This window comes from Macrosteles quadrilineatus, unplaced genomic scaffold, assembly GCF_028750875.1.
Source record: "Macrosteles quadrilineatus isolate MER2022 unplaced genomic scaffold, UCM_ALF_1.0 Scaffold_2__2_contigs__length_208266976, whole genome shotgun sequence".
Classification (NCBI taxonomy): domain Eukaryota; kingdom Metazoa; phylum Arthropoda; class Insecta; order Hemiptera; family Cicadellidae; genus Macrosteles; species Macrosteles quadrilineatus.
In genome coordinates, this window is record NW_026542595.1 from 204,150,808 (window position 1) to 204,174,690 (window position 23,883).

Genomic DNA, 23,883 nt, shown 5'->3' on the forward strand with positions numbered 1-23,883 from the left:
ATTGTATATATTGTTTATACGTTTTTAATTGTATGTAAATAAATTATTTGTTTGTCTCCTGTATTTTGAAACCTGAAATTGAATCTACCTAATACCATTTTTAGGCTACCTTAAAATATTGGTTGTCACCTCTACATCACTGTATTGATTACAAAACTAAGTAGACACAGCTTGAATTTTAGGTTTTAACTGGTAGCAGCAAAACCGATAACAGTTTCTACATAGTCAATAAATTCTCCTCAATTAAAAGAGTGTATTCCTAATCTTTACAAAACAACAAGAAAAAGGTGCGGTTTAGTCCATAAAATTTAATTAAATCTAAGGCTTGGATCGTAAGGTAAGCCTTAGATTTAATTATGTTCAATAACGATCCAGAGGCTATATTTTCAAATCAATAAAATTCTCTATTTCTTGATGTGATAAAAAGTTTGTGTCTTTTGGAAGCTTTACACATCCAAAACTGAAATTAAACTCACGCTTTGAGTCAATGTTAGGTGTCCGATATGTTAAAAAACTTTTACTACACTCAATCTGTAGATCACAAAATCTTTAATGGAAAAACAATTTTTTAGCTGTACAAAATTGTAAACTACAAAAGGGTCATGATTAGATTAAAAGCTTAATCGGATGATGATCCTCCACAGTCCACTTATTGAGGAACAAAATAAAGCAAAAAATGAGCAAAATAAAAACTACTAAGGGAAAATTATATTAGTCGTACTATATTTAGTTTTCTAGGATACACAATTTCTTCCCTAATACAGGTACTTAATTCTTGACACTTATGCCTCAGCATATCATGGTTGAACATAATTCCACCAAGGTCAGACCCAATTAGTTTGCATTAACAGAAATGTACTTAAGGTTATAAAACCAAGAAAAATGCATTTAGATTGCATGAAAATAGAGAAAATTGATTTTAAAAGCACCATAATTTACTTAACTTAAGGGACTATTAATTTTCGTACAGCAAGAAAAAAACTTGTACTAAGGGGTTACAATCGTTTATTTACAAATATAAAAAAAAACTATATAAAAATACAATTTTATATCCTTTTAAATATTATTTATAAGTATATTAAATACATTGCTAAAATAACCAATGTGTTTGGCATCAAACCTGGGGCGGGGTAGAAAATTCAAGAAGTGATATAGGGAAGGGTAGATGTGGCGGAGTAGAATGTCATATAGGGAAGGGGAGATGAGGTGGGATGGCAAATGGTAGAAGATGATGGAGAGGCCTAGGTACTTGGGCCAATGAATAGCTGTATCAAAAGTCAAAACATGTGTATACACATCAACTTTGTAACATATACCACCCATTTGAAAGAATACTTAAATGTAAAGACAACCTCTTGTCATGATAAGGACGCCCAATCATGCATCCATCAAAATTGGTGTGTATTTCAACCCAAATGTGAGTAGAATAGAGTGAAGCTCATTTATCCGTAAAAGAAAACTGGCTTGCGAAATTCAAAATTTAATCCCTCAGTAATCTAAACCTGTTTTCATCACTCCTTACCGAAAGTAAGTATTTTCGATAACAGATGATATGAAAGAAAGTATAGTTGTTTCCCAAGCTCTAATTTAGAGCAAGGGCTCTAAGGGGAAAATGATCAGCTGATTTTCCCTCGCTCTAAATTTACTTTCCCTTGCTCTCGATTAGTTCTCCATCCATCCACTATTTATCCAGTGCTTTGTTAGGTTTGATTTAATGATTTAAGCAGCTGATTTTATTGTTGCACAATCTAAATGTACATAGACACAGGCATAAGTTTGTTTTGCTGTGTTTTTAGCATAGTGTATGTTTGAAATTGCTCAAAGTATGTCTAACATTACTGATGATTTGATAAAAACAGCTTTAGAGGTCACTAACCTAACTAACTAAATCACGGGAAAGATAAGAAGAGAAATACGGAAAGTTTAGAAAACTGGTAAAAAATACAAAATGCAAAAGTCAATTCAAGTAAGTGAGGAAGTATTTATATTTATCTAAAAATCTACAATTATGAAACCATGTACGTTGTGTGTGAAGTTTATTTTCAATGATAAAGAGTGGTCTAAAACTATTTTAATACTACTGAGATATGTCATTCTGTATGTGTGTGTGTTTTTTTTTTTTTTTTTTCGTGGTTATAAGTATCGTTCATAACTCGTACCGAAAGCTATTTCCAACACTTGCTGCATTATTCCAATCCTCGGCTTCGCCTCGAACGTGAAAATATCTCTCACATGCTCGGCTTTGCATCACACGTGAAACTTGAGCCGCATCGGAAAATGCCACTTTCGATCCTAGTAATGAAATATACTATCCCAACCTATTGTATGTCCAGTATTGTATTGTAAGTCTTATGTTAAAGGTCAGGATTGTTTGGGCTTTTGACAGCATTAGTTTGTGGCCCATTGGCAACTGTGTATAACAGGACGATAGAAAGAGGACTAGGTTGTTTTGTTAAGGTGATTTTAAAAAAGGCCGATTAGATATAATAGCACTCAAGTAATATAGGTGAAATTTTAAAGAATATCTTGACACAGTTATGCTTCAACTGCACAAATACAAACCTCGGGAAAAGTTCCTACTTGTGTTTGGAAAATAGGTTAGTTAGTTCCATGTTAATATTCCGTTATTAATTAACAACAGACTGATTATGTGGTACGCAACAGATTGTTGCCTTGTTAAGTGGAACACCAAGGAATAAGGTTGGGAAACACTAGTCAGTTCCCGCTCATTTACTACTGAGGTTGTCAAGATGTACCCTCAAGGTATTGCTTGGTATACTCCCAGACAAACAATGCTCCTGTGACATGGACATTCAGTGATCGGACCACTCCTAACTGTGGCACCTCCACGCAAACATCCAACAGCGGCAGTAGGTTCACAGGTACTCCTTCCTTCTCATTCCTGAAAATGTCAAGGAGTTAATCTTGAATCTACTGGAAAGGTCCTAGAACAGATTTATACGCCGACATACAAGTGTGTGTGAGGCAAAGACAAGTGTTCAATGAGTGAGATGAAATCTTTGATACTGAATAATATCAGCTGGTCAATTAATCAGGATCATTTATTGAAACCTGAATGATCAGCTGGGACTGGTTTCAAATCGAGAAGCGTCTGAAACTTTTCTGGATTGAACCTACAACCTCTTGATTTCTTGGCAAGCGCTCAGCTACCCAGCTATGTCACTACATGTTATATGTTGATTTGTTAAGCAGTTACAAAGGAACATGGTTTAGTAGTATGTAGAGACCTATAATTGGTCCAAATGCTATTTAAGAAGATGTGATTGTGTATGTTAGAGCTTTTTTGAAAGAAAAAGAGCCTTCTCAGAATTTAGCTTATACACTTGTCAGCTTCTGAAACTTATCAGCTGATATTCTTTGTAATATATCTATATAAATAAAATTAGAGTTTTGTCTGTACTTTGCTCAGAATTATATACTTTTAGGTTATTTTTACGTTTTATACATTAAAGAAGCAGAAACAAGTCTTATCTCTATTTCTGTCTGTCTGTCTGTCTGTCTGTCTTTCCCTTTGTCTGTAACACTCAAGATGGCATTTTACGCAATCTTCTCCGTGAAAACCAGAGTACCTATCAAGATCCAAGTCATTTTAATGTATTCACTGGATTGGCGAGAGTGTCTTTAGTGATTTAAATATAGCCTCACTCCATTGTAAATAAAATTACGGACGTTCAAAAATGCAGTTTTGTGCGATTTTTGTCAAATTTTCGTTCAATTTTTATCACATAATCGTCTATGAAATAACGAACAGCTGTTCGGATCAAGATTATTTTTTCTAGCTGTCAATGATATGTTTACAAATACCGCAACCATTTCGAATCACGTTTTGAAAGCAAATCCCAACCAAGTGAGATTAAAAACGTTTTTCTTACATAACGGATTTAATTAATCGCAAGTGCAATAATATAGTCTAATAGTGTAACCGTAAATGAAATTAAATAACTAGACATCGTCCAAATCGGAACCAGAAATTCTTTGAGTATAAAATGTTTCTTGAGTTTTGACAACCAGAAAGAAGACCTTGAATCAGTGTTGTATAGGGCTGGACACTGAAATGATCGTCGCCAATAGCTTACAAAAAAGGTTTCCACTCATTGACGGCGCTTCAATGGCGGTTGTGTAAAGTGTAAAGTAAAAAATCACAACTGCAGTGGGTGATTGTAACAGAGGTTTAACAGAGGAAGTGCTAAACTCGCTTTTCCAATGTGTCACTTTCTGTTTCTACTCACCGTGTGATGCAATCGCTGGACCATACAGCCAATAGGCCCATTGCTCATATCTTGGGTACGTAAGCCTACATATTTATTCATAACAACCTTTTTGACGACGATCCTTGATACCGGTACTTTTCCATAGAATACATGGCCTACCTACTTAAGAAATATAATTACAAATGACCAAAACCCCAACATTGTGTGATTTTCGTCACATTTCCTTCTAATGTTAATAGATATACTAATCATTGTTTAGAGAATGCGTAATCTATTAAATAACAAAAAGTTGTTTGGGTAAGGTTGTTTTTTTTTTCAAACTGACACCGATAAGTTTACGCTATAAATTTTTACGAGAAAATCCAAAAGCAAGAGATCAATAACCTCGGGACTAGATATTAATGTATTTAATCGGTTGGATGTACTATAGTTCTTAGGTAGGTTCTTACGTAGGTACTGGTTCTTTTCCTTAGAACCGTTGGTAGCTGCTAGAATCATTTTTACGTAGGTACCAACACATCACTGTAGTTTACAAATTAGTTATCGTTGGTGTTGCACCTTATTTATTAGAGCCGTCCGTATTCAATTTAAGTGATGTCTTAACTCTGTATAAGTTTTGCTTTTTCTGTCTGGATTCCAAATCTTAGCTTACCCGGTATGCTAAGAAAATTATAACCTATTTGAGTAAAACATTTGTTGGGCAAACCATCATGAATTGTTTACGCCTTTACATTGTTTATGTATCAATAGTTCGTGGCCTTTTTTGGATTGTTGTGTGTATGTCTGTTGGTAACGCATTAATGTCCTTATTTCTCAGTTTTTCACGGAATGGACAAGAGCACCTTTGATACTGAAAATGTCAACCGGAATAAAGTGTTAATTGGTGAGGTTGAGGTAGTACTTTAAATACGTTTAAGTTAACCGATGTGGAAAGTAACTTTCAATTATAGGCCTACTTTAGGGCTACGCTTCATGGATCTATAAAACATTTATTAGTTTAATCATTGGACATATGGACCATAACGATCCGGGTGACATTTAATTGCGAAGCATTTATTTTGACTTGAACTATCAGATACTGTATTTGCGAAGGTTTATATATAATAGTTTTGCCAGCATATCTGCAAAATGCAAACTAACTGCTGTTCTTAATCTTAATATAAGAAGGTTTCAACTGGCTACTATAAGATCCCCGTGCGTAGAACGGGCACACAGCTAGTTTATTTCCTAAAACTTTGCAATGAAGAAGATTTTTTTTACATAATCAGTCTGATACTCACAGCTGAAGTACTGGCCACAGCTTGCTGCTCAGATGGCTAACATAAAAACATTTAAAAGCTCGGAAAGCCAGCAGCATTGGTGGAACAACTTATTTTCCAGAAGTGTTGTTTTAAAATTAGTGCCCATACAAAGTAAACTACTTTAAAACAAATGTCGGTTCAACCAAATGCAAAGGATTGACTATTAAAAAATAATTTATAATAAATAGTAACATGCTCACCCCAACAATAAGAGACACTTCTTGGGAAACTTGAAAGACTGCAAGGAAACACTCGAAGCAGTCTGTTCTGCACCCACCAGTGTGTAGCCGGCATTCTTTTTCTCCCTCAAGAATTTTGGTAAATCAAACGGTTTCACCTGTAGACATGAAATAAAATTTGAAGATAAAACCCGTTGTGAAACAATTGTGGAATCCATCAGCCAGAAATAGACCAAGTTTGTAAATGCATAGTTCATCAAGAGCACAACATCCCAAAAATCCTTATGCATGTGTTTTATGTTTATATACCGGTCCGGTAGTCCAAGGTTTAAATTCTTAATCAGATATTTCTTTAATTTAAACTACTGAGCCATATTCAAGTCAAAGACACTTTTTAAACAACCCATTGTTTTAAAGAGAGATGCATAGCAAGTAGCAATGTTATTTTATGGAGATTACAACCTATCAGGAACCAAGTAGTAAATTAAGAACATTTGATTGGATTTAACTTTTTAAATTGGAATAGCATAAACAAATTTTTCAGTCTGTCGCTTTACAGACTGAGCAAATGACTCAACTTACATTAAAGTTAATTTTTGGTAATGGTAAGGTTATGTTATTTGAGGAATTATTGTGAATATTTCCCTCCGTTGCTAGTATAAACTCTTCATGATATTTCAGAATCTGGAATCTGATGTAAAATGAATTGGAAATGTCCGCAATAACCCTTAAAATAATCATTATTTCCTCCTAAATCATCTTACCTCAACAATGTTGATGTGTTTCTCGGCAGTCATGCTGAGTGTGGAGAACATCTTATCCTTGGTAAACTCCAGGCTGGGCACTACCAAACACTCGGCAGTAAATATCTCACAGGTACGAGTCAATCCTCCCAGGTTAGGCAACTTGTCAATCAGTGACGCCACCACAATCAATTGAGTCCGGCTGGACACACCCTCCATCTCGGGAAACATGTTTTTCCAAGGAACAAATTTCTTTTGCATCGCGAGCGCTTCAACCTCAACTTCTGCGTCGGCTGGAATATTTTGAGAGAATTAAAAAATCTACATATTTGTCAGGTTTGCCTTTAAGTACCGTACTAGTTAGCTCAGTATTTTTTAGTTCAACCAGAACTAATATACAAACAGAAACCCCTCTCTTACAAAATTCAACAGATTTACGTCCTAAAAGAAGAGTATGTTTTTAAACCAGGAGTAGTGAAACTACAAAACCAGGAATATATTCAGATAACCTCCATACAAACTAATGATTATATTTGAGCTATATTACTAGAAAATGTATTACCTGTTGCTTTTGCTACCCATGAAGGAGGAATGAACTGAGTTAAAGAATCATCTGGGTTTCTAAGCTTTATGAATGGATTATAATTTGATAGAGAATCTTCAATTGTAGGTAACGGAATCCATTCGTCTCTGGAAATGTTCGACAGTCTTGGCAGTTCCATGAAGATGGTCTGAAAAGTATAGCCTAATAAATGCTCAATCAGGAAATTGGAGAAAGGGTTAAATACAGTACATTGCAGGGTTTAAGCTGCGGTAGCATTTGTAGCATTTTGCCATACACAACTTTAAAATGCTACATTGTTTTTGCGGCTATAGCAATTTTGCTACAAATAAAATTGAAGATGTAGGCTACTTTAAAAAAAAATTAATACTACTGGCAACTTTTTAAAAAATTCTTAAAGAATAATATTTTTGCTACATTTGTCTGAGAGTGTGTAGCATTTTTGATTAAACAAATTTCATCCCAGCCTATACACTGCTACATTGCTCATTGACCATCAATTTCTACGGTGTCAGTGATGATGATTTCATCGTACCACCAGGTCAAAATCAGTGTCGGATGTTTTGCCTTGTGAAGTGGTATCCTCATTGGCTAGGAAACTGGTTGATGTGAAACAAAGATGGATTTGAGATTTGACATATGCATCCTGGCTAGTAACTGGAAGTGTTTATTAAAACATCTTTTTCAAACTCAAACCTTCCTTGGTTGATAATTATGTTAGTAACAGTGACATATTTTTATTATTGGGTCTAAAGAGAAGTTATTCTTGAGCCAGGAAGGACTCGTCCTATTCTGGCAAGACTGCTATCCCAACAACAATCCTTATAAAACTTGGTGATTTTCCCTCAAGATTAATTCAAGAGATGAATATATGACAAAAAACTACAAGTTAGTAAAACTTAGTCAAAATTCAACCACAAAGTTATGGAGTTTATCAATTTTTTTATAAACAACCAACCTCAAGAGTAAAGTGCCGAAGTGGATGGAACATTGTGAAGTAAAAGTCGTTTTTGAGTTTTTCAGCATTGCGCAACGTGTTCCCTTGTTTCAAGCTTTTAGTGAGACTGAATCTGACAACTTCGTACTTAGCTGTAACTCCAGCATCGAGCGGCCACAGTTTGTCCAGCACAACCTTAATGAAAACCACACATAAAATATAAAATGAAACCTGTAAGGCAGCAAAAAACTTAAGAGCAACATACTTGCTAGACATTTAAGGAGTTTGTACAATGAATAAGTTATGGCGCTTAGGTACCCAGGATAATTAATTGTAGAATTAAATGGTCTAAATGCATTTACATGTCCGTCAGTGATCCTACTGTCATCTATTGAGACCGGTTTTGAGATTAAAATCTCATTAGGCTTCTTAAAATATTACTTAACACATCTACTTATGCCGTGTTGTAGTGTCCGATCTGCAGTACAGTAATGTCCTTCCGTGTTCCCATTTCATGTTTTTTGTTCCTGTATATGTGTTCACCGAAGACCTGAACTTGAGTGAAATAACATTTTTTGAAGAAGCCTGATGATGAGATTTTGCTCTCAAAACCGGTCACCATGGACGATAGAAGAATAAATTATGTTCTTTAGCCACATGTGCCTAGAAAGGCTTCTGTATTCAGTCTGACTGAGTATAAGCTTATTAGAATTGTTGTATTAATTAAATTTTACATGTCCTCCAATACAGCATTGTGTTCCTGACTCTATTTTACAGTATATTTATAAATTATACGTTACAGTTCATACAATCACGTTATTTCCTTTTTTCATATGCTTTTTAGAGAGGTTTTACTGTATTTACAAATAAATATGAATTTCCGGCACAATTTTTACAATCCCATATATTACCTGCGCATACAACCTTATGTTGAACTGCTGCGCCATACACCACGGGAGCACCTCTGAGACACATCGCTCTGTAAAGTCTGTCCGGCGCAGACACGCTGCCAAGTGGTACGCCACTGAGATGAACGAACAAACACTGCCTGTACGCTCCTCACTAGCCTGAAAAAGAGTATTCACAATGAATGTGTTTCAAGATAAGTTAATCCTTTGCAGGTTGGCTTTTGACATAAATAACGCAGAATTGGTTCTACATCTCTCAGCAGCTTGTGTGGTGAATACTACTTTCTTTAATTTTTTTCAGTTTGGCAACCATCATAGCGGTTTCCTCCAATCTAGTCTCTATTATTTTAATATCAGGTTGCTGACTATTTATTGCCACTCAGTAGACATTTAAACCAACAGTATTTTATTTATTCTGGTCTTCAGAGCGTTTTTAGTTCTTTTACTTATGGAAGTAGGCCATACCACAGACAATCCAAGTGGCAATGATAACAGATGTAAATTATCCATGGTGATGTGTAAAACACTGCAGTCATCACAGTTATCTCCAGACTGATTAAACAAGTGCTTACAAAAGGTTGTACGTATAGTATTTTGCTCTAACAAAATCTGTTGATTTATTTACGAGTTTAACCCTTCCTGGACTATAGGACACTAAAAACAAAAAAATATATAGTTTTTAGTTCCTATCCAAATATAATAATTTTGCTGTCTTTTTACATACTTTAGGCCGTCCGGGTAGGGTTAAAACTAGGGATGTGTTGAATTTGAATCTCGAATCCACCGAATCCTAAGAAAAGATTTAAATTCGAGATTGGAACAAGATTGAAGAAAAACATTTTTTTTTATAGAGTTATAAGGCATATAATGAGACATTTCCTAACCATAGAGATTATTGACGTCGTAATATACAGTACTGTGATATTGACTGATGTAAAGAAAAATAAAAAATAAATTCTTTACTTGTTACTTTGAATTGTTCTCTTCAAATACAAATTTATTCACACCTCTATGTAATATAATTTAGACATCCCATACAGGTGTGAGTATAACAAAAAGTTGCCCCCTGGTGGGGTTTTAATGAATTTAATTTAATTTTTCAGACAACTGAGGACTAAATGAATTACAGAGCTGCGCAGTGGAAATAAAGATGTTAAGTGTGGGCCCTGTAATTAAATATCCCAGAAATCCGATTTATGGACCGTGAGAGGTCTGATATGTTGTCCTCATTCACACCTTCTTCAGCTTAATTCTAACACTTCTTAAAAACTAATAGATGTGTTTATTTGAACACCACATGAATTGAAATGTGCTACTCTGATGAAAGATTGTGACGTGAATTGACACTCTATAAAACTGTAAAATTGCAAATAATAATATTGAAATACGGTATTGATTGAAAATATTTGTGAAACTGTTTGTTCAGGAAATATTTATCAAAAGTATGACTTCAAGATGTTTATATATATGAATTCGGTTAAGCCGATTACTCATGAATTCACCAACTTGATATTAAATATTATGAACTGAACTTATAAAAATTGCACTGTCAAAATATATTTACAAAATGTGATCATCAACACTCATTGTGTATACTTTGTATACTTCTTTCAGTTAAGCCAATACCTCTTAAATTACACCAGTCTGATATTTAATAATACTATCTGAAACACAGGCAAATAAAAAGATGTTGATTTGTAAAAATACTGTATAATGAATTTAAGAATGATCTGTGATACAACAGTAAATACAAATAATATAATAACCCTTTGTACACAATTAATGATTTGAGAGAGAGAGTGAGAGAGTTGATTGTAAGCTAAGTTAAATTTGGTGGTTTGCCACATTTTAACACTGCAGAGTCTCGGGAAAACCTAGCCTTGACAACTTTATTTATTTATTTTAGGTCATCAGACTCCCCAAAGATGTTATTATTATTGTCAACTGGCCAGTTTACAATTTCATGCAACAGGGAACATTATGTAGTCTTGTGATCTACATCACTCCATTGTTGATTAATGCAACGGGGCCAATCAACTACTGAGTCGATTACTTGATTCTTTTATTTAATAATGACTCTTTATGAATTTAATGGGAGTCTATCCTCATGACCCTTTATCAAACCCTAGCCTTCGACCGAGCACTCTGTTTCCCCCATTTACGTTACACAATCAACTTTCACTATTTGAAAAATGCAATACTGTTCTAAAATTATTCTACACATGGAATACAACCGTTTTAAATAATAATACTGATGATGATAGAATTTGATTTTACATACAACACAAAATAATAATATCACAGATAAACATTGCTCTTAAAATTAATATACCATTTCAATTCAATTTAACAAATAATTTTCATCTGACTAGGTTCACTATTATAACTTAAATTCTTTGTATGACATGACCAAATTTAATAAAAAATATTCTGAATCGTGACCATGTGCTCTAAATAGACCGAATGAAACATGAAAATCTCAGACCAAACAAAACATGATTCATAACTTGTAAAACGAGTGGTACATGTGAAAAAATGTGGCAGATTGGCATGACTATTTTATTACTAAAGCACAAATAACACAAAACATTTACTTACGTACACATGTCGACACATTCACATACACACCGACGAAGGATTCACACGGACAGAACATTTAAAAACTGACTCGTGGTGATTTTTGACTTTGTCTGACCGAGCGAAATTTCACGACACGGTTTTTTCTGGTGAAGGACTTATTAATTCTTGTTTTTTCGAGCTGGCGTTTAATGATTCAATTCAAATACCGTCACGACGACCCGCGATTCGCTAGAAACTGACATTTGCTATCGATATGATGCATGTACGAATTTTCATCACGAACGCGAACAATCAATCCGGCATCTCAAATGTCTCGACTTAATACTAATAAAACACACCCCCAATATGCAGTTCGGCAAAATTTTGACAATTGCGATCGTTTGATGCACGTACAATTTTCGCCCGAACGCGAATTTCCGAGCTACGAATGAAGATATTAATAAAATCGTCCTACACCAGCGACAAAACGCGACCTTACATGTTGTCTACGCGAGTTCTGAGCCACGAGTGACGACGAGACGTTTGCACGCGACATGGTTCGAGTGTAGTATTCCTCTGCGTTACGTCATGCTGGACTGACTTGTCCATTGCCTGGCGCGGATTTTAAATCTTTGAATTTAAAATCGGCACAGAAATCTCCCCTGCCAAAAAAATTGGCCCGAGCGACCTTCAGGTCCGCACGAAGGCCTTTTCCATCCCGGGACAATTTCGACCCGGCGCGGCGACGCTTGACGTGGCAACAGACGCTTCATTCATACGACACATTTTTTTGTTGTTCAAAGGTTTATTGCGGACATTTTCCATCACGAAAGTAAAAAACAATACACAACGTTTCGGGATCTGGAATCTGATCCCGTCTTCAGGTGAAAAAACTTAACTAACACATTACAACTAACAATACACAAACGCCCAACCTAAGTTGGAATACACTACCGAGGGTAGTAGTCAAAAAATATGCACTGTATAGCAGTCAAGTCATGATACAACATGCAATTAATAACAAATCACAAAACACTATAATCTATAAAAGGTTTACGTACAAAAAACTCACACAATGGAACACTAACAACACCGTACGCTATGACTCCACGAACATTTTTTTGTTCATTTTTCCATTGATTTACATTCAATACATTTAACACAAAACAATTTTACATATAAACATTTGAAATTTGAATAACAAAAATAGAAAATCTGAAACTTTAACAATAATAAAAAATTTTTGCTTTGAGAAATTAAAAATTGTTGTCAACTGACACCTTGCATCATAAACTAGACTACTTCAATCCACCAACAATTTGAATGGTGAAGACGCGCACGTAATTCACACTGTGGTAAACCAGCATTCAGCGTTGTGTAGACATCAACAGTCAGTTCATTGACCGTGGTGCAGTCGAGTGTCAGCTGTTGCCGATGGAGTGGGCGGGGGCGGGGGACATTGTTGTGAACGGCCCCCTGTCTGCCTGTCTGTACGGGTAGGTTCTACTCTCGCCCCACCACAGCTGGAACGTGAGCTCTGTTCGTCATCCTTCATGTCGCTCACAGTGGTTACATAATATGACTCATGATGATTCATTGTTTCTCAAAATATGTAATTATCAAGTTTGCAAAACAATATTAACCTCAGCTTGATTCTATTTACTCAAAAATTGAAACTATTGCACATGTAAATATAAATATAAATATAAATAATCTCTGTACAAATATGACACAAATAAATAAACAAGTAAACAAACACAGAAATATCAATGTGGATCAATGTGGATAATTGCCTTAGAGATAACAACTGATACCCTTATCAATGCCAACCTGCCATGGTAGTAATGCCAATCTGCTTCCTTGTTACCAGACCTCTCAAATATTAGTGCTATCACTTTTTGTAAAGAAAAATAAAAAAGAAATTCTTTACTTGTTACTTTGAATTGTTCTCTTCAAATACAAATTTATTCACACCTCTATGTAATATAATTTAGACATCCCATACAGGTGTGAGTATAACAAAAAGTTGCCCCCTGGTGGGGTTTTAATAAATTTAATTTAATTTTTCAGACAAATGAGGACTAAATCAATTACAGAGCTGCGCAGTGGAAATAAAGATGTTAAGTGTGGGCCCTGTAATTAAATATCCCAGAAATCCGATTTATGGACCGTGAGAGGTCTGATATGTTGTCCTCATTCACACCTTCTTCAGCTTAATTCTAACACTTCTTAAAAACTAATAGATGTGTTTATTTGAACACCACATGAATTGAAATGTGCTACTCTGATGAAAGATTGTGACGTGAATTGACACTCTGTAAAACTGTAAAATTGCAAATAATAATATTGAAATATTGATTGAAAATATTTGTGAAACTGTTTGTTCAGGAAATATTTATCAAAAGTATGACTTCAAGATGTTTATATATATGAATTCGGTTAAGCCGATTACTCATGAATTCACCAACTTGATATTAAATATTATGAACTGAACTTATAAAAATTGCACTGTCAAAATATATTTACAAAATGTGATCATCAACACTCATTGTGTATACTTTGTATACTTCTTTCAGTTAAGCCAATACCTCTTAAATTACACCAGTCTGATATTTAATAATACTATCTGAAACACAGGCAAATAAAAAGATGTTGATTTGTAAAAATACTGTATAATGAATTTAAGAATGATCTGTGATACAACAGTAAATACAAATAATATAATAACCCTTTGTACACAATTAATGATTTGAGAGAGAGAGTGAGAGAGTTGATTGTAAGCTAAGTTAAATTTGGTGGTTTGCCACATTTTAACACTGCAGAGTCTCGGGAAAACCTAGCCTTGACAACTATATTTATTTATTTTAGGTCATCAGACTCCCCAAAGATGTTATTATTATTGTCAACTGGCCAGTTTACAATTTCATGCAACAGGGAACATTATGTAGTCTTGTGATCTACATCACTCCATTGTTGATTAATGCAACGGGGCCAATCGACTACTGAGTCGATTACTTGATTCTTTTATTTAATAATGGCTCTTTATGAATTTAATGGGAGTCTATCCTCATGACCCTTTATCAAACCCTAGCCTTTGACCGAGCACTCTGTTTCCCCCATTTACGTTACACAATCAACTTTCACTATTTGAAAAATGCAATACTGTTCTAAAATTATTCTACACATGGAATACAACCGTTTTAAATAATAATACTGATGATGATAGAATTTGATTTTACATACAACACAAAATAATAATATCACAGATAAACATTGCTCTTAAAATTAATATACCATTTCAATTCAATTTAACAAATAATTTTCATCTGACTAGGTTCACTATTATAACTTAAATTCTTTGTATGACATGACCAAATTTAATAAAACATTTTATTCTGAATCGTGACCATGTGCTCTAAATAGACCGAATGAAACATGAAAATCTCAGACCAAACAAAACATGATTCATAACTTGTAAAACGAGTGGTACATGTGAAAAAATGTGGCAGATTGGAATGACTATTTTATTACTAAAGCACAAATAACACAAAACATTTACTTACGTACACATGTCGACACATTCACATACACACCGACGAAGGATTCACACGGACAGAACATTTAAAAACTGACTCGTTGTGATTTTTGACTTTGTCTGACCGAGCGAAATTTCACGACACGGTTTTTTCTGGTGAAGGACTTATTAATTCTTGTTTTTTCGAGCTGGCGTTTAATGATTCAATTCAAATACCGTCACGACGACCCGCGATTCGCTAGAAACTGACATTTGCTATCGATATGATGCATGTATGAATTTTCATCACGAACGCGAACAATCAATCCGGCATCTCAACTGTCTCGACTTAATACTAATAAAACACACCCCCAATATGCAGTTCGGCGAAACTTTGACAATTGCGATCGTTTGATGCACGTACAATTTTCGCCCGAACGCGAATTTCCGAGCTACGAATGAAGATATTAATAAAATCGTCCTACACCAGCGACAAAACGCGACCTTACATGTTGTCTACGCGAGTTCTGAGCCACGAGTGACGACGAGACGTTTGCACGCGACACGGTTCGAGTGTAGTATTCCTCCGCGTTACGTCATGTTGGACTGACTTGTCCATTGCCTGGCGCGGATTTTAAATCTTTGAATTTAAAATCGGCACACTGACCATAAAGGTTTTTGACGTCGTATTATACAGCAGGGCCTACTGTGACATTGACTAACCATAGAGGTTATTGACGTCGTAATATACAGTACTGTGACATTGACTAACCATAGAGGTTATTGACATCGTAATATACGGTACTGTGACATTGCCTAACCATAGAGGTTATTGACGTCGTAATATACAGTACTGTGACATTGCCTAACCATAGAGGTTATTGACATCGTAATATACAGTACTGTGACATTGACTAAACATAGAGATTATTGCCGTCGTGGTGGTTATAAATGTTAAATTGTTCCTATTCCATTGCTTTTTTGAACACTATACCATTTGTAATTATTTTTGGGACTCGAGATTCAAAGATTTGAGATTAGATTTTTTCAGGAATTGGATTCGGATTTGAGATTCGAAATTCCTGGATTCGACCATCACTAGTTAAAACTAATTAAAAGTATATAAACCTTACAATACTTATTAGAGGTAAAAATGTAAAATTATAACAAAGATAATTATGATTGACAGTTTATCCAAGAACAAATGGTAATTATTGCAGATAGTGTTAGTTTAATCATGGTATAGTATATAACACGGTAAACTGTATAATTTATAAAGCAGTACGGCTAACAAAATGGTGACGGCAAGTAGCAAGTTAGCCATTTTGAGGTGACAGATAACAGATATTGCCGATTGAAAGAGTGTTACATACTAGAGTTATAATATAAAACCAAAAGTGGTGGGTACCTCATTGAACAACGTCCAGAAGCTGTCTATTAACTGAGGGGAACTGAGTAGTGCTCGAACTAGCAGCCACTCCAGCTGATAACGTACACTGGGCTGTTGACTTTCTCCCTGCAGCGCTGCGCTGGCGAACTTCACTATCTCTACCAGACAACTCTGTAAACAGAACCATTCCATTTAGCTAAAATATTATACCATGTTTGCTAAGGGAGTGTGGCTAGAGCTCGGACCAGACTAACACACACACACTCTCAATGGTAATTACTGATGTGTGCATGAGGTCTGCAAGTGTGTGAGTAGGACTGACCTTTCAGACAGCTGGACTGCATGCGAGTAAATTCAGCATTATTTTACATTATAGTAGTCAAGTTAATAACTGTACAAGTAACAACTATCCAGCCTAAATGTTGTGTGGAAACGTCAGATGAGTTGAGAGTAGACTATCCAAAACACACTAGATTTTTTTTATTTTTAGATCTACTTTTATCTATTATGTTTTTATTCTTTATTGGTAAGAATTTTTGAACATTTCATTCCAATGTATGTATTAATCTATGCTCTGATTTCTTGCTTTCTGCATTTCCAATTTTTGTCAAGATTCTTTTACTTTAGGTGGCTCTACAATCCCATACACTACAAGCTATTTGGATTAAAATTATTATCAAAATCAATCTGATGATTTATTTCACACTATACCTCAGTGGCCGGGGTGCCACAGAGGACCAATGCTTGATGCAGTACCAGGACAGCTTGTAGAATCCGATGCTTGACTCGGTGGTGCAGTGAATCACCATGGTACCTCTGGCGCTTAGCTGTCAGCTGCCGGTCCACATCAATCAGCTGGTTCACAGCTGAAACAATCAGCTGATCGGCGCCGTCTTGCTTGGCCACACCAAGTAGAACTGACAAGGCATAGAGCCTTACTTGCTGACTGTTTCCGTAGCCTGGCCTGAAGTTAGATTGTGTCAGTTTACATATCTTGTGGTTTATGAATTAATTTTGTATTTCGTTTAATAGTATTTTGGAAAAATTTGTTTAAGAATATTTAACTTTGTAAAGATTGTTGTGTAACACTTATAATCAAAACTTGTGATGAAAAAATGTACATAATAATGATGCACATGTGTTGACCGTTAGCCAAGATAGAATGCAATGTAGTGAAATCATTTCCTTGTCAGATATCCTTATACCTACATAATCCTGTAATTTTTTTTTTCAAATTTGTTATCCATCCAAATTTGGAAAAGTCAATTCTTTTGTCAAAAAAATTTTCAGAAATGGTAATTTCCACTTAATTTATGAACAAATCAAAATTGTAAGTAATTGGACAAAATTTAAAAAAATATCAGGGTGTGCAGGTTCAGTACAAGAAGGATGAAAAGGTTCTATGCTCTGGAGTTGAAAAATGTACTTATATTAGGATATGCATGACACTCAGAAATTTAGACCAAGCAAACAGTCAAGGCACTGGTGCAAAAACATGCAAGTGGCATTGATACCAAAAAATGATATATTAAATAGTAATAATGTATAAAAACACTACCATACTATAACTAAGAAACTTACTTTGGCATCAAATCATTTATGGCAAGTTCTGATCCTAGATTTCCAATTAATGTATAAGTGTCAGCTTCAATCCTGAAAATAAATTAAATTATAAATCAGTATAGAGTTAAAGTTGTTTTAAATACAACTTAGCCTACAATGAGCACTAGTAGCATTTATTTACGTCCATATTTTGAACATTCTGAGAAAATCATTTACCGGTAACGGTAACCCATTATGTTTATACAAAGAACCCTTTGCAGCTTTAATAAAGAAATTCCTTCTGCCCACTAGGAATATTAAACACAATTTAGGCTATTGTGTGTCAGAGGATTTATAAGTTTAATGGTTGAATAGCCCAGGTACCTACTAACATTAATATGAGGGCTAATTACAGCTAAGAACACTTTTGTGTGATCAGAAATATAAGGAACTTGACTAAAATAGACTTACCTCTGATCTTTTCTTGGTACTTGTCCAAAAATCAAAGCTTTTGTCAATAACGAGAGAAGTGGTTTGACGGATTCAAGATCGGTAAGTTCATGTCGTAAATGAGAAAGTAAAACATTACTCAACCCATTAACAGTCTCTCCTTCACTCAATATTTCTTCTGCAAACTAAGGAAAGGTTCAAACATGGTTTTTTTTTAACTCAACTGTAGGATATAATTTATTGTTGCTATAGCCTATTAATTATTATTTACTAATTTTATAGCTACATGACAGATGTCAGAACATTTTTCATTTGTTTAGTATTTTTTAGTTTCTTTATGCGTGTAAACTAGCTGTTCTGAATTATATTTAATTTTAATCGACTACTTAATTCCTGTACGTAGGACGGACCAATAGCTAAGTAAGATTTTAAAACAGAGTGATTAAAAACTCAGAAACTAATTAGGCATCTGTGAAAATAGTAAACTACCAACAGCAAGATACGTGACCTACTGCATTGTAAGGCAGCAATTTCATCAATTCTGGATGCACACAAAATCGAATTAGCCTAAGTTTAATTTAAGTATAAGTTACTTGAAGTATTTTGACTATCATTCATTTAAGTTAGCCTAACTGGTTATCTAAATATATAAAAGTATTGTATAAACCTTAAGTGATACTAAGCTTATTATTTATATAAGTACTAATTATATTATAGGCCTATAATTTATTAACTTATATTAACACGTTCGCTGCTGAGCGCTAGAGGCTGGGACGGCACCAGGAGCTGAACTAGCGCTCGCCGCTGCGTATTGCCGCTGATACACTGAATTGCGGTAAAAACAACAGTAGTTATACTGGATAGCAATGATCTGCAATAAAACTGGCTTTGGACATAGTACCAAGCAATTCTGATAGATAGCAGTACTACTTAGGTTGCAGTCGGTAAAGTAGTGTCGCTATCTAGCAGGAACGAGGTGGGACAAAGTCCTGTTGTATACGACCCTGGTAGTGATTTTGGGAAAGTATATTTTTTATTGTCAGAAAAGTACGTCCCCACGAGCTGCAAAGAAATATAGGACGCTCGTTACGAGCTGGCTGATCCATGGAAGCTTTAAACAACAATGAACGGCGACGTTCCGGATGTTCCTAGCTCCTGGCGCCGTGGCCCGTCTGACGTTCAGGATTGTCCGTAGCAGCGAACGTGTTAAAGTTAATTATAGGAACTAGTGTACATGTTGCTCGAATTCGAGCAATTGCAAAGTATTACAGGAGTTATTTCAAAACCGAATAACAGTCATATTTACAACGAGTTTATAAGACTCATCTCAAAGATTACCGGTGTGTGTAACTCAGACCATGTTTATCTTCGTTATTGATAAACTTAAAGCATTCCGGCCGGTTTTCTCCTTCTCAAAATGCCTTGCTTTACAGGCAACACAGGTCATTGATAGAGGGCCAATTGAGAACAAAAAGTCGTTTTGGGGTAGTGTTAGGGCGCATTTGTAACATAATAGTTGAGTTTGTCCAGGGTCAGGTGCTGACTGTGATGAGTTAAGCCTATTCTACGCGCCACTGTAGATGCGGTCGTTATCACGATTACGCCACCTGTCTGTTTTGTTGTCGTCGCGTCGGAGGCATTTAAAAGAAAAAAAACAAGACATAAACAAATTATAGCTAGCCTACACAAAACAAAGATAAATGCACAAATTTAAGTTACAATCATACTAACACGATCCGTCATAGCGACACAAAACAACAATAAATACACAAATTTAAGATACAACCATACTAACACAATCCGTTTTCGGGGTTATGTTTACACAAACTCAAATATTAAATAAATACACTCAATGCGTTTCATTGAATTTAAAAATAAATATCAGCAATTAAATTATACAGCTGATCAAAAAGTAAACAATTATGTTCTTCATAAGGATAACACGGGAACTTTCAAAGCCACTGGGGCAGAGCTCAAGGGACTTTTTCAAAAATGTAAGGCCAGTTTGCGAATCTACGCGACACGCTCTTTCCAATGAGACGCCAATGGATAAAATCGGTTAAGAAATGGCGGAGGAGTTCAACCGACAAAGTTTCATGTAGCGTATTAATTATATAGATATGTAGCCTAGTACTGGCTACTGTCCTCATTAAGTACAGAAGAATAAATATTATAATGAATTGAAACGGATGGTGTTTTTTGGTTTCTAGGGGACCTTACACAAAAAAAGTCAATAGATAGACCTTTAGGGCCAGGTCTTACCATGAGACCTACCGTAATACCTTATTTCCTATATGACAAATTTACTAAAAATATATTTTGATTTAAAGTACGGTACCGGTAGGCTGTTGTTATTCTGTAAAAAATGGTAGGTGACTTGCTATTCATTACACAAGACCAAGGATATACAAGCTAGGCCTAATCCTTAGACTTTTTCTTAGCCTACTAAGTTAACATAAAATATTTTTATAATGCAACAGAACAACTTACTTCATTAATAATGCTCCTCATGGCCTCAGTAGCAATAACCTTTTTACTGAAAGTTAATGTAATCCAAGCTTTGATCGAAGGCCAAAATAAGGCAATTTTTCTAAGTTCACAACAAGACTTCCATGAAAACCGAAGAAATTGTTTGCATAAAACAGGGTCTTTTAATGCTTCTGGAATTAAATATTTCACAACTTTTAAAACTGGAACTAAAGATTCCCGTCCTCCAGATTCTATGGCGTTTGTAGATAATTGAATGATATCTTCTGCTGATGTAATTTGTAGTATTTCTTCAATGCTCACGATATTTCCATCTAAACACTCTTGAACATTTGACCAAAGAGCCTTAGTGTATTCCGAGAGTAACCAGCCCCACTGCACCTGATGGTTTCTTGATAGCAACTCATCACTTTTACTCTTGCTGAAGATGTTTGACTTGAGATGACCATCCTCCAAGATTGATAAACAATGTTCCTTAACTTGTTCAACTATGACAGCTTTTTGTTCAAGAGTTGTTTCAAATGTTATAAACCAAAGTATAACTTTAAGAGCTAGAAGTTTTTGAACCGGATGATTTTTTGAGGCAAAACATAATTCTTTTGAAATTCTATTCAGATGAATGGCTTTTTCAAATGTAATGAGCTGCATGTCAGAAAATACTTGAAGAACACTAATGTACAGTTCGATGTTTTCAAAATTTGTAATTTGATCAACTTCGAGCAATCTCTTTTCTATATAAGAAATCACCTCTTTCAGATAGGGACTAAGACTATTGATTATCAAAACGTAATGCTGGAACGCTTCTTGTGAGTTAGAACCAACTTTGGATTCACTCAAAATATGAAAAACTAGTTTTAAACACTTATCACTTTCTTCTGTAGAAGCGTACGGCCTCTTGAATGTGTCCTCTAAAACCATGAAGTATTCCTTAAATGCTTTGAGGAATTTAGTTTCATATGGATCAATCAGCCCTGAATCAAGAAATAAAACTAAGCTCCGTGCTTTGGCTTCAATTGATAGATGATTTTCATCCAGGAATAAAATGTCAATTATATCGTCACTTTTGCAATTAAAAGAAGTAATCCATTCTTTGCTTATCTCCCATGAATTTAACCCTCTTTTGAAACACTCTTTTTGTCGAAAAAGACTTAATACAGCAATAACATTCACTAGGGCGACGTCAGAACTCTTGGTCCATTTTGCTAAGACTTTTAACATTACACACTGCACTGCGCCTCTTATAAAGATGTTTTGAGTTTTTATTACTTCTTTGATAAAGTGACTAAGGATTGTCAAATCTTCCTCACTGAAAATGTTACTAGCAGGTGCAAGAGATAAATCATAAAGAAGATGAAACAAAGGTATTGCACACCACTGGACTTTAGTCAACGCATGTGTAATAACAGGTATAAACGTGTTACAAAGCTTGTAGTCGGATGATAAATTTGAGAACCATTTTCTCAATGAGATGTCGATGTGTGACCAGTCGACAGTGTTTGAAGGGTTGCTGAAGAGAAGTGTGTTGTTAAGCTTTTCAAATAATATTTCAATTACTAATGTGCAAGAAGAAATACTTAGAAAAAACTCAATGTTCATTTCCAGAAAACAGGTTATTCCAACTTTAACTACCTGAAGCGAATCATGAGAGAATATTCTTATATAAGCTGCTAAAATCCATGAAGATTCAATAGTATTTTCAAAACTAGATGCTTTCAAAAGAGATTGTATGATGGGAACCACCAAATGAGCTTGTTTCTCTTCAAGAACTTCAAACAACATGAACATTTTTTGCCAATTTGCCAGTAAAACATCTGACTTCAAGGGATTCCAGGAGAAAATGTCAAAAGCAAGTGAAATATTCAATACACTAATGATGTCAATTGATCTTTTCATCAAATATAATGCTTGTTTCCTAACCAATGTATCTGTTGATACCAGTCCTTCTTGAATAATTTCCCAAAATTCGAGAGATTCTATCATGGATGAGTCATTGATCTTGAAATTGAGATAATCTGATAGTCCACAAAGAGCAAATAACTTTACAGGAAGAGTAATGTTGGTACTGTACAATGGCGATTTCAAATCTGTCCATAGCATGAACACTATTGAAGCATCGGTGACCTTGATGAGTTTAGGAACAAGGTCATACAGTACAACAGAGGAAACACTTTGGTCATCAAATTTAATTATGAAATCTTTGACTGCGGATAAGAAGTTGATGTTTCTCAGTGTGTCAAGTGTTTCCGGTAGATTCAATTTCTGCTTGTCTTTCACAGATATCAGAGCTTTTAACAAACACTCTAAATTTCCTAAATGAGTGATGATTTCACTGTGAGGTGAAGTAAAACTTTCATCTCTTGTCATAACTGTCTTCAAAATAGATTGAACAAAATCATAGCATTGTTTGTCTTCTCCTGCAAATATTAGAATCCCCAAACTCAACTCAAGAATATTAAGCGTGTAAACATTATAGTTTTCTCCACCCAAAAAGGGCGGTGATCTATGTGTATATTTGGTTATGTTACATACCAGATGTTTGCAGGTTTTTACTAGTTCATCTGAGTTTTCATTGTGAAGTTGTTTGATCCTAAAGTTCAAAATTTGGTTTAGTTCCTCGCCAATACTATTAATTGAAACACCTTTACTGAGGATTTTAAGGACTTCGTCTAATTTTAAACAAAGTTCCAATGTATTATCTCTTTCATGTGGGTGATTATCTAATGATCCTGCTGCCTTAGAACTTTCACAATTCATTTTAGGAGGTGTTAATTAGTTCATTATGAAAAGGTTAAATCGTCAACAACTTTTAAATTATAAAAACTCACTTAGTAACATGGCTTTGGTGGACTTTATTCATTCAACGATAACGATAATGAATGGTGAAAGTGAATAACAATACTAAGTACTAGGTACTAACTAGTAAAAAGTTAAAGTGACTACTACTAAACTAACTTTTCTCTCGATCTCAATTGAGTTGAGGTTATGTTTTTGTTTACTAGTCCTTTTCTTCTTCGCCTTCTTTTCTTTTTGACTTTTTTTCTAAATGCCACAATAGTAGTGGCCTTGATTACAAGTCATG

General features: G+C 34.9%; 1 protein-coding gene across 1 annotated transcript; it reads right to left on the minus strand.

Moving 5' to 3' along the window:
* Positions 1-2,568: 2,568 nt before the first annotated feature.
* Positions 2,569-23,536, minus strand: LOC128986389 (probable methyltransferase TARBP1). The gene is made up of 11 exons (XM_054406743.1): positions 20,808-23,536; positions 18,339-18,502; positions 17,907-17,978; positions 17,037-17,289; positions 16,344-16,496; positions 8,866-9,021; positions 7,976-8,149; positions 7,018-7,186; positions 6,477-6,748; positions 5,734-5,870; positions 2,569-2,902 (listed from the first exon to the last, which is right to left on the minus strand). Exons 1-11 carry the CDS (start codon positions 23,166-23,168, stop codon positions 2,746-2,748), a joined length of 4,068 nt encoding a protein of 1,355 aa, XP_054262718.1. The 5' UTR covers positions 23,169-23,536; the 3' UTR covers positions 2,569-2,745.
* Positions 23,537-23,883: the final 347 nt, after the last annotated feature.

Excerpts from the sequence above, each read along its gene's own strand:
- LOC128986389 (XM_054406743.1), bottom strand. The coding sequence starts at position 23,168 with ATGACAAGAGATGAAAGTTTTACTTCACCTCACAGTGAAATCATCACT. Across the intron at positions 7,187-7,975 it reads TTCGGCACTTTACTCTTGAG|ACCATCTTCATGGAACTGCC; the intron begins GTTGGTTGTTTA and ends TATACTTTTCAG. Across the intron at positions 5,871-6,476 it reads AACACATCAACATTGTTGAG|GTGAAACCGTTTGATTTACC; the intron begins GTAAGATGATTT and ends TCATGTCTACAG.